Source organism: Schistocerca nitens, chromosome 2 (genome assembly GCF_023898315.1).
Source record: "Schistocerca nitens isolate TAMUIC-IGC-003100 chromosome 2, iqSchNite1.1, whole genome shotgun sequence".
Taxonomy (NCBI): Eukaryota; Metazoa; Arthropoda; class Insecta; order Orthoptera; family Acrididae; genus Schistocerca; species Schistocerca nitens.
The window spans coordinates 32,392,111-32,403,623 of NC_064615.1; the positions used below are offsets into that span (position 1 = coordinate 32,392,111).

Here is an 11,513-nt window from a genome sequence, read left to right on the forward strand (position 1 = left end):
CACCTACCCCGCATCACTACCATTGTCTCCTCTCCTACTATGCCCTCTGCTCTGACAGGGGCCAATTTATTTTGCACTCACTCTAGGTTGGTTGGTTGTTTGGGGAAGGAGACCAGACAGCGTGGTCATCGGTCTCATCGGATTAGGGAAGCATGGGGAAGGAAGTCGGCCGTGCCCTTTCAGAGGAACCATCCCGGCATTTGCCTGGACTGATTTAGGGAAATCACGGAAAACCTAAATCAGGATGGCCGGACGCGGGATTGAACCGTCGTCCTTCCGAATGCGAGTCCAGTGTCTAACCACTGCGCCACCTCGCTCGGTCACTCTAGGTGCAGTGATCATTTACCATTTATCATAATCGAAACATTTTTTCCTCCACTGTGGAGCACTGATGAAAATTGTTACCATGTCTTCATTCTATAAATATTACAATACAGCCCATCACACAACTATTAAAAACTGTCAAAAAATTTATCTTATATAGATTTGTTGAACCAGTAATAAACATAATATGAGGTGAATCCTAAAGTACAAAATGAAACTGCTGAATACATCAGTTCACACTAGAAAAAAAATCACACAGAAGAGGTCCTATACCACCATAGAGCTGATAGTGACTGAACACCACGCAGAACATCCCAATGTAGGCCCTTCCACTGCTTCTAACTGTTGCGCACTGTTGAAATTTGCAACACAGATTATAAGTGGATGTCTCATTTGTATTACTTGGAAGTGCAAGATTGGACTAGAACTCTGTTATTCTCAAAATTAAAACTAAATCAGACACACTATTTGTGCCACAGACCCATAGTGAGGAAATCCTCAAGCACGTGAAACATTTTAGAAAACCGTGCACTAAAGATGTTAGCTAAAGCTGTTGTTATCAAACTGTTATAGAAGAATCTAAAATGATAATTTTAACTCTCTTCATCATTCTTCAAGATAGGAATCTTCAAAATGAAACTTAAACATAGATACTTGTAAAGTTGCAGCAATAACACATAAAAATAAAAACACACACAAACTTCTGGAATAATGTTTTTATTTCATCCAACAAAATGATAAAGCTTGAAGGAACAAGACTATTCATGTATTATACAAGAAAAACCACCCATGACAATGGGTTAAAAAATAAGATAAGAGAAAAAGCAACAAAGAAATAAAGCAACAGAAAATATTTGAGAACCAGGAATGATTGCAGAGAGAGCAGGTATCACCAGTACGGGCAGAGAAACAGACAATAATAAAAGAGAAAATGAAAATGTAATGTCAGAAGCAGGGGAAGGGGGGGGGGGGGGGGCGCAAAATGAATTGTTAAGCAAAATAAGCAGGGCAGAATATGTAGAAAGAGGAAGAAATTGGTCAATATCTGGAAGTCCGCTCAAGTCAGGTCAGCAGCAGGATAATTATTACTATGTTTTTTCTCCTCCCATGCAAGTGTGTTTGTGGTGGAGAAACCACACAGAGGCATTGCAGCTGAAGCAAACAGTACATGACAGCCCATGTGAACCCATTACTGGTTCCAAGTCAACACAGTTTCTCAGCATGAGTGGTGTAGGTGACAGGAACTGTGGTTGTAAACTACAGCAAGTCCCTACCTATGACCTTCTAAGGTAGTGATGCAGGGAGAAGCAATTTAAATAATCAACAAGGTTCATCAGGCACCAGGTTGTTGCATCTTACCAATGTAGACAATGTGCCTGTTGATGCTTCCCAATTTGCTGCTGCCAATGTGATACACTGACACTCAGTCGGATCTCAGTTGGTGTGTAGCACAGATCATCACACAAAGTGGTGGTTCTAATTCTGATGAGGTACCAATACTTACTAAACTCCAAAATGATCTGATTAATATGGATTTTGCTCACATTTAGTCTCTCGTCACTTAGATTCATAACGAATTGGTTGGAAAAACAACTTTGTTTCCAAAGAAATTTTGCACCATTTTCCATCAAGAGACTCGGTTAGTGATAGTGGCAGAGGAAATCTGCAGCATAATTTCTTCTCAGCCATAGTCAATGCAGGAGATATATTCAGGAGCAGTTCATGAGGGAAAACTATAGACCATTACAAAAAATGGTTCAAATGGCTCTGAGCACTATGGGACTCAACTGCTGAGGTCATTAGTCCCCTAGAACTTAGAACTAGTTAAACCTAACTAACCTAAGGACATCACAAACATCCATGCCCGAGGCAGGATTCGAACCTGCGACCGTAGCGGTCTTGCGGTTCCAGACATAGACCATTACAAAACAGTCATACCAATTACCACTTACATGTAGCTAATCATTCATCCTGTAACACAGCTCAGTTACTGGTTTGGAATAGAATATAGCTACCTAAATCATGGGTGACTGGAATTCAAGCGCAGGAAAAGGGAGAGAAGGAAACATAGTAGGTGAATATGGATTGGGGCTAAGAAATGAAAGAGGAAGCCGTCTGGTAGAATTTGGCACAGAGCATTACTTAAATCATAGCTAACACTTGGTTTAAGAATCATGAAAGAAGGTTGTATACATGGAAGAACCCTGGAGATACTAAAAGGTATCAGATAGATTATATAATGGTAAGACACAGATTTAGGAACCAGGTTTTAAATTGTAAGACATTTCCAGGGGCAGATGTGGACTCTGGCCACAATCTATTGGTTATGAACTGTAGATTAAAACTGAAGAAACTGCAAATAGGTGAGAATTTAAGGAGATGGGACTTGGATAAACTGAAAGAACCAGAGTTGTACAGAGTTTCAGGGAGAGCATAAGGGAACAACTGACAGGAATGGGGGAAAGAAATACAGTAGAAGAAGAATGGGTAACTTTGAGGAATGAAATAGTGAAGGCAGCAGAGGATCAAATAGGTAAAAAGACGAGGGCTAGTAGAAACCCTTGGGTAACAGAAGAAATATTGAATTTAATTGATGAAAGGAGAAAATATAAAAATGCAGTAAATGAAGCAGGCAAAAAGGAATACAAACGTCTCAAAAATGAGATCGACAGGAAGTGCAAAATGGCTAAGCAGGGATGGCTAGAGGACAAATGTAAGGATGTAGGGGCTTATCTCACTAGGGGTAAGATAGATACTGCATATAGGAAAATTAAAGAGACCTTTGGAGAAAGGAGAACCACATGCATGAATATCAAGAGCATTGATGGAAACCCAGTTCTAAGCAAAGAAGGGAAAGCAGAAAGGTGGAAGGAGTATATAGAGGGTCTATACAAGGGCGATGTACTTGAGAACAATATTATGGAAATGGAAGAGGATGTAGATGAAGATGAAATGGGAGATACGATACTGCGTGAAGAGTTTGACAGAGCACTGAAAGACCTGAGTCGAAACAAGGCCCCAGGAATAGACAGCATTCCATTAGAACTACTGATAGCCTTAGGAGAGCCAGCCCTGGTAAAACTCTACCATCTGGTGAGCAAGATGTATGAGACAGGTGAAATACCCTCAGACTTCAAGAAGAATATAATAATTCGAATCCCAAAGAAAGCAGGTGTTGACAGATGTGAAAATTACCGAACTATCAGTTTAATAAGTCACAGCTGCAAAATACTAACGCGAATTCTTTACAGACGAATGGAAAAACTGATAGAAGCCGACCTCGGGGAAGATCAGTTTGGATTCCGTAGAAATGTTGGAACAGGTGAGGTAATACTGACCCTACGACTTATCTTAGAAGAAAGATTAAAAAAGGCAAACCTACGTTTCTAGCATTTGTAGACTTAGAGAAAGCTTTTGACAATGTTGATTGGAATACTCTCTTTCATATTCTGAAGGTGGCAGGGGTAAAATACAGGGAGCGAAAGGCTATTTACAATTTGTACAGAAAGCAGATGGCAGTTACAAGAATCGAGGGGTATGAAAGGGAAGCAGTGGTTGGGAAGGGAGTGAGATAGGGTTGTAGCCTATCCCCGATGTTATTCAATCTGTATATTGAGCAAGCAATAAAGGAAACAAAAGAAAAGTTCGGAGTAGGAATTAAAATCCATGGAGAAGAAATAAAAACTTTAAGGTTCACCGATGACATTGCAATTCTGTCAGAGACAGCAAAGGACTTGGAAGAGCAGTTGAATGGAATGGACAGTGTCTTGAAAGGAGGGAATAAGATGAACATCAACAAAAGCAAAACTAGGATAATGGAATGTAGTCGAATTAAGTCGGGTGATGCTGAGGGAATTAGATTAGAAAATGAGACACTTAATGTAGTAAAGGAGTTTTGCTATTTGGGGAGCAAAATAACTGATGATGGTCGAAGTAGAGAGGATATAAAATGGCAAGGAAAGCGTTTCTGAAGAAGAAAAATTTGTTAACATTGAGTGTAGATTTAAGTGTCAGGAAGTCGTTTCTGAAAGTATTTGTATGGAGTGTAGCCATGTATGGAAGTGAAACGTGGATGATAAATAGTTTAGACAAGAAGAGAATAGAAGCTTTCGAAATGTGGTGCTACAGAATAATGCTGAAGATTAGATGGGTAGACCACATAACTAATGAGGAAGTATTGAATAGAATTGGGGAGAAGAGGAGCTTGTGGCGCAAATTGACTAGAAGAAGGGATCGGTTGGTAGGACATGTTCTGAGACATCGAGGGATCACCAATTTAGTATTGGAGGGCAGCGTGGAGGGTAAAAATCGTAGAGGTGGACCGAGAGATGAATACACTAAGCAGATTCAGAAGGATGTAGGCTGCAGTAGGTACTGGGAGATGAAGCTTGCACAGGATAGAGTAGCATGGAGAGCTGCATCAAACCAGTCTCAGGACTGAAGACCACAACAACAACAAAAATCATTCTTTGATGTTGCTTTTCTTCTCTCTGCTGCCACACACCATCATAGTTTCAAAACTTGTGTGTGCCAAAAATCACTATCAATGCAGATCCTATTATTTTACACTTATTTCTATTATTGTCTTGTTCAATATCCTCCTCCATGTGATCACTATCTTTGATATCAATTACTTCACCCACTGTCTTGCCCAAAACGGCCAAGAAAATGTTGAATTGGCTCAGTCATAATTTCTGACTCGTGTGTTGGAGAACATGAAACTAATTGAAAATACCAAAAAAAGAATTAACCACGTATATAAAGTTTCACAGCAACTACTAATGTAACAGCTGCTGCGGCTAGTCTGAGATATACGAGGCATGTTTTTTTAAGTAAGTACCGTTTTGAAATTAAAAAAGACGTGCTAAGATATCTCAATAATTTTATTTGTACATGAAAGCCTATACCTTAATCTACTTTTCTACATAATTTCCGTCAATATTGAGGCACCTGTCATAACGTTGTACCAGTTTTTGAATACCCTCCTCATAGAAGTCTGCCGCCTGACTTGTTAACCACTGTATCACCAATGTTTTGACTTCATCATCGTCTTAGATGCTGACCGCCCAGGTGCAGGAACAGTTGGTAGTCACTGGGCGCAAGATCGGAGCTGTACGAAGGATGATCTAGAGTTTCCCATCGAAAAGATGTGATGAGATCTTTGGTCTGATTCGCCACATGCGGACGGGCATTGTCTTGCAGCAAAATGATGCTCTTGCTGAACTTCCATGGACTGTTGCTTTGCTTCTGGTATGACGTAAGCCACCCATGTTTCATCGCCCGTAACAATTTGGCTTAAGAAATGATCACCGTCGTCGTGGTACCACTCAAGGAAAGTCAATGCACTGTCTAAATGTTGGTTTTGTGCACATCCGTCAACATTTTCAGTACCCAATGTGCGCACAATTTTCGGAAATTCAAGTGCTCGGTCACAGTGCCATACAAAACACTATGAGAAACATTAGGAAAGTCATCCTGCAAGGAGGAAATCGAAAAGCATCTGTTTTCTCTCACCTTATAGTCCACTTCCTGCACCAAACTTTCATTAATGACTGAAGGACGCCCACTCTTGTTCATCATGCACATTTGTGCAGCCATCTTTAAATGCTCTCACCCACTTTCTTACCATTCCATCACTCATGTTTTCTCTCGAAACTGCACAGATCTCATGACGAATATCGATTTCTTTTAGGCCTTTATCACTAAGAAATCTTGTAACAGCCCGTACTTCACAGTCACGGGACTCACGATTATCGGAGGCATCTTAAACACTCAGTACACAACGTAAACAAGGAAGAATCAGACTGTAATGGCGTCAGTGTGTAGATTAAGGTACAGGCTTTCATGTAAAAATAAAATTATTGAGATATCTTAGCACATCGTTTTTTAATTTCAAAACGGTACTTACTTAAAAAACATGCCTCGTATCTTGTTTGGATGTCATGTATGTGCGTGAACTTATATAACAAAAAGAACTAAAGTTTAAAAGCTTGTTGAATTTGTGTGCTGTTGCGTGCGTTTCAGCATCACACATCAGTCAGCTGTAGATGGGGGACTGCTATTTCTCATTTTCATTAATTGTTTCTATAATTACAGTGACATTATGTTAATGATGATGTGACATGTATTCGAACAAAATTCAGGACACACAACCCTGTCAGACACACATCCTGAAACGTATACAGTGAATTACAGCTGGCATGTCTTTTTGCTCTGTAATGTTGTTGTGGAACTGTTAATAAACTTAGGCTCTGTAATGTTGTTGTGGATACTGTTAATAAACTTAGGCCATTGTCTTTTGACATGAATGTGTTGTCTTTGTCATGCTTCAGTTTATAAATTAATGTAATTACTACCACAACGAAACATTCTTTCAATACAGTGTTACATCAGGTGCTGCTAACAACGACAAAGAAAAAAATCAGGTTATTTGGACAGTCTGTTACTAGAATTACATCAACTATACGTTTGTGGAAAGTAAAGAAACACACTTACTTACACCAGTGTATTATCAATATTTGATGCAGTGATAGGAACAACTATTACAACACTGATTACGTAACTGTATCCTGTACTGCAAAAGGTCATTAAAATTATGTTATGTTTATATTTTGTACAAGTGAATGAATGACGTGATGAATCAACAGATATGTTTGTATACTGTACTAATGCACATGAATGTCAGCATTACTATAGTTAGGATAATATAGTTAGGCTACGCAAAACTAATAACTTTTATTTTTGATTGTTTTACTGTCACTTCTAAGATCAACGACTTCCTTTTCTTTATTCTTGCATCTCTGCACAAATAGTTTGTTCACTTTCCCACTTTTGGTATGCTTTAGGTCACTTTTAGAATCCGAACCACGGCAGTCACTGACTTTTGGATATGTTGACTGTTTTTGTGCTATTGTCTGCTGCTGGGTAGAATGCTTTAATTCTTGCTTTGCATAGTCATAATGAGCCTTCCTATTTTGCATTTTTTTTGTTTTAAGTTTGTTCGCATGCATAATATTAATCACAGTGTTGTTGAGAAATGTCTTGTTCATTTGTCTTAATGGACACTTTTGCCATCCCAGGGCACCAGCTATTGATGCCCTTTCGGCAGCTCGTTTGGCTTCTTTCAGGAGTTCTTCTTCAGCAAGTCTGCAATATAAGAAAATATAAATTTCCATGACATTTTAAAATTGAATCTTCATCCAACTCTACAAAATTCAATTGTAAACAAAATGTAATCCACAGACATCCACCTAATGCACATAAATGTCTACACTATGCACTCTGATCTCTGCACACAACTATGTCAATGAAGTCTCAAAACTTATTGTGGTTGGAATACGAGCAGGACTTTGAGCAGTGGCAGTTATTCAGTTTTTCTCTGGTTCTTGGACCAAGCGGACTCAGTGGGCTTCGCTGAAAAGATGCAACTTATTGAGACAAAGAATGGAAAAAACATGGTGATGGTGCCCAAATTTTACTGTAGCCCTAGATGCCTTCAAAACATATTACACACAGGCAAATTATGTGCAAAAATGTCAAGTACAAGGTTCTCTCTTTCTTTCTTCCAGAACACAAAAGAAGCAGTAAAACAGTTTGTATATCTGGCAATTTTAATATTTCATAATAAGACTCTTTTAAGAAAATATAATTTAACAACCATATGAAAAGGATAGATGGCTACCCACAGCAATCGGGCTGGAGGTAGTAAGCATAGGTGTGTATGCGCATGTTTTGCTTGTTTGTGTGAATGTGCGTATGCTTCTCTTTTATGATGAAAGTTTTGGCCGAATGCTTATATGTAACGGTCTTTTCATTGTGCCCGTCTATAACTCAACGCATCTTTACAGTGAGTAGCAGTCTATCCTTTTCATATTCAAACCCAGACTTTCAGTTTGTTTAAATCAGATTCAATCATTTCAAATGATTTATTGCAGTTACAGTTGCAAAGCTTTGATTTTTGAAAAACGTGTTAAAAACAACAGTCCAGCTGTTCTATTCAGCACGACTGAGACCAGCCGCAAATTTGTTAAATTCAAAGGTTACATAAAAAATTGTAGACACGCACAGGTGCTAGTCAATAAAATCTTTTGTTTCATTCTTGTAACCACTTTTGAGAGTCTATGCAAATCTTCAGATAGCTATGTTTAGGTTTCTTATACAGTGCATGTTTTCGGTGACATTTCATCTGCTGCCATGCTATGTAGGAAATTTGTAGGCCTATAAGGTTAGTGTAACAGGTTGATGTATCAGCAGCTTGTAACAAAATATGTATGTTGCAGAGATATGACTAGTATTTCAGAGTGGTAGGGGCTGTCCCATCATATTCCTGCCTTCAACATAAAAATCATAATTGACTGATTCAGGAGAGGAGCAAATAATATTCAACATTCTAGTGAGACAGCACACTTATGCTACATGATTGAAATGCAAACCTAATAAATGAAAAAAATTCATATGAAAATGGCATCAGAGTATAAATCACACAATGTGAAGTGCATGAGTAACTGTGACATCTTTACAAATCAAACCTTCATCCTGCCTCACCACACATATAAGACTTATGAGTTTGAAGAATGGCAGAAAGTACAATCTAACTTCTGCACCATTTCAGTGCGATAATGTGTTCACTGTAAATAAGTTTTACAGTAGTTCTATTAGCCTATATGTTTATTACCTTAGAAATAAAAAAAAAACTTATTTTATATTAAATTCAGTTCATTAGTGTTTGTAAAATGATTATTTCGTATAGTGTTCATTAAAAAAATGACGATCATTCCACTTGGGACCTGTGGAATGATACATTAGCTTATTTGTTTGATTTGTAAATATTTGCCATGTATTATCGTTTTTCTGACATGTACACATCCTGGAGGACCTCCTCACTACAGATCAATCGGAATGAAAGTAAATCTAATCTGAATGTGTAATGAATACAGGCCACCAGCATATGCACCCATATCAATACAGTTTGGCATGAAATCTCCAGACTATTTCACCACTTTCAGATTTATACAATAACCAATCACTTTCTCTCAAAACTACACCTGAATAACAGAGATGTGTACTGTGTATAGTGGTAATGTTATGATACTGGCAAAGCATGTGTGTTTCAGGTAATTTGAGTTTTTTTTTTTTTTTTTTTTTTTTTTTTTTTTAAGGACAATGACCCCTAAATTACAGTACAAAACTTAACAGCCACATTTGGTCACACTGAAAGTGTTTCAGGTATCCAACACAGCTGCATAGGAATAGTACATTATCTTATAACCAAGTATAATAACATCATCAGATGTAGAAGTAACTCCATGTGTGACTCAGGGAAGAGGGTTGGAACCATTTCTGTTCACGTTGTGTATTAATGACCTTCCAGACAATATTAACAGTAACCTCAGGCTTCTTGCAGATGATGCAGTTACCTATCATAAAGTACTATATGAAGGAAGCTGTGTAAGTATTCAGTCAGATTTTAATAAGATTTCGAAGAGGTGCACTGATTAGCAGCATGCTTATATGCTCAAAAATGTAAAATTGTGCATATCACAAAACGGAAAACATAGTATCCTATGACCATAATATCAACAAGTCACTGTTGGACTCAGTCAATTCACAAATTACCTCGGGCGTAACACTTTGTAGGGATCTGAAATACAATCATCACATAGGTTCAGTTGTAGGTAAATCTGGTGGTAAACTTCAGTTTATTGGTAGAATACTGGGGAAGTGCAATCAATCTACAAAGGAGATTGCTTACAAATCACTTTTGCGTCCGGTGCTAGAATATTACTCAAGTGCATGGAACCCATGGCAAACAGCACTAACATTGAATACTGAACATATACGGAGATGGGCTGCACGAAAGTTCACGTTTGTTTGATCCGTGGGAGATTGTCAGAGACTGGCGGACTCTTGAAGATAGACAAAATATCCCAAGAAAGTCTACTAACAATGTTTAAGCATCGGCTTTTAATGATGACTGTAGGAACACAATACAATCCCCCAAATAGCGCTCAATAGGGACCGTGAGGACAAGATTAGAATAATTACAGCACACACAGGCATTCAGTCATTCTTCCCGCGCTCCATGCGTGAATGGAAACTAGCACTAAGGGACGTAACCTCTGCCACGCATTTTATGGTGGTTTGATGAATATAGTTGTAGACTGATGAACGGGATGATACTTTGCAATACAGTATCAAACCGAATTCCTCTGAAAAGAAAATTTCAAACAATTTACTTCCTTAAAAAACGCGTCTGGCACGGCAACATTCAATGGACATCCATCATTTCTCCTGCCAGTATTCAAATTCTGATAACTCCACTGAAAAAGTATATAATCTATAAACTCTGAGTCCGATTTACTCAGATTTCTAAATAATGTTTATTTAAATGTACTGACGGCTCCACAAAAATAATGAATCCAAACAATTCCTTCCAACGCACGACATGCTGCCGCATCTCATCATAATGAATGTAAATAGCTTTTACGCCTGACGTTCCATATACACACTTCAGAAATGTGTCTGTGTAACGAATATTTCCTATATTTTCTGAATTACACAATTAATTGTAAAACTGACCCCGATAAAGCAAGATTGTCGGAAATACTTCAGGTACGGAAGTTTAAATGTCACGGGTTACATCAACAAAAAGAACATTTCTACTTTGATTCCTGCCAGTGCTCACGGACATTAATATTTTGAAGGTAACGTACTCGTCCAGACTCTTATCGGTGGACATTTCCAATGGTGTGTTTCCATAAATAACACTGTCACAAGTTCGTTTAGAATTTGCTCTTCGTCACACGCTCATCCTGCAGTTTGTTTACGTTTCGCTTCTTCAAACGATACTGGTAGTAGTACTCGTCACTGTGCACTTTCACGACTATCGATAGCGTTGTCGACACTATCGATAAAAATGCTGACGTATACGGCGGGCCACACGCGAAGATCTGTATACCCAGATACGTACGCATATGTTTGTGCTTGGAATAAATCGTCGGAAATCACGTACGTCCACATGACACAATTTCAGTCTGCTGCTGGCCCGCACCTGTCGGTCTGGGAAAGAAGTTTCAGCGGCAAGCGAGTACCCATTCACAAAGGATATTTCACTTCAGGACACTAACTGGTTACACAGGAAATTCCGCTGTTGTCTGTGTTCGCAGCTAGCATTAAACAAGAACAATCTA

The 11,513-nt window shown here is 38.5% G+C and overlaps 1 protein-coding gene across 1 annotated transcript; it reads right to left on the bottom strand.

Annotated features, from left to right (window-relative positions):
• Positions 1–6,730: 6,730 nt before the first annotated feature.
• Positions 6,731–11,185, bottom strand: LOC126234249 (protein POLR1D-like). The gene is made up of 2 exons (XM_049942941.1): positions 11,037–11,185; positions 6,731–7,470 (listed from the first exon to the last, which is right to left on the bottom strand). Exons 1-2 carry the CDS (start codon positions 11,060–11,062, stop codon positions 7,050–7,052), a joined length of 447 nt encoding a protein of 148 aa, XP_049798898.1. The 5' UTR covers positions 11,063–11,185; the 3' UTR covers positions 6,731–7,049.
• Positions 11,186–11,513: the final 328 nt, after the last annotated feature.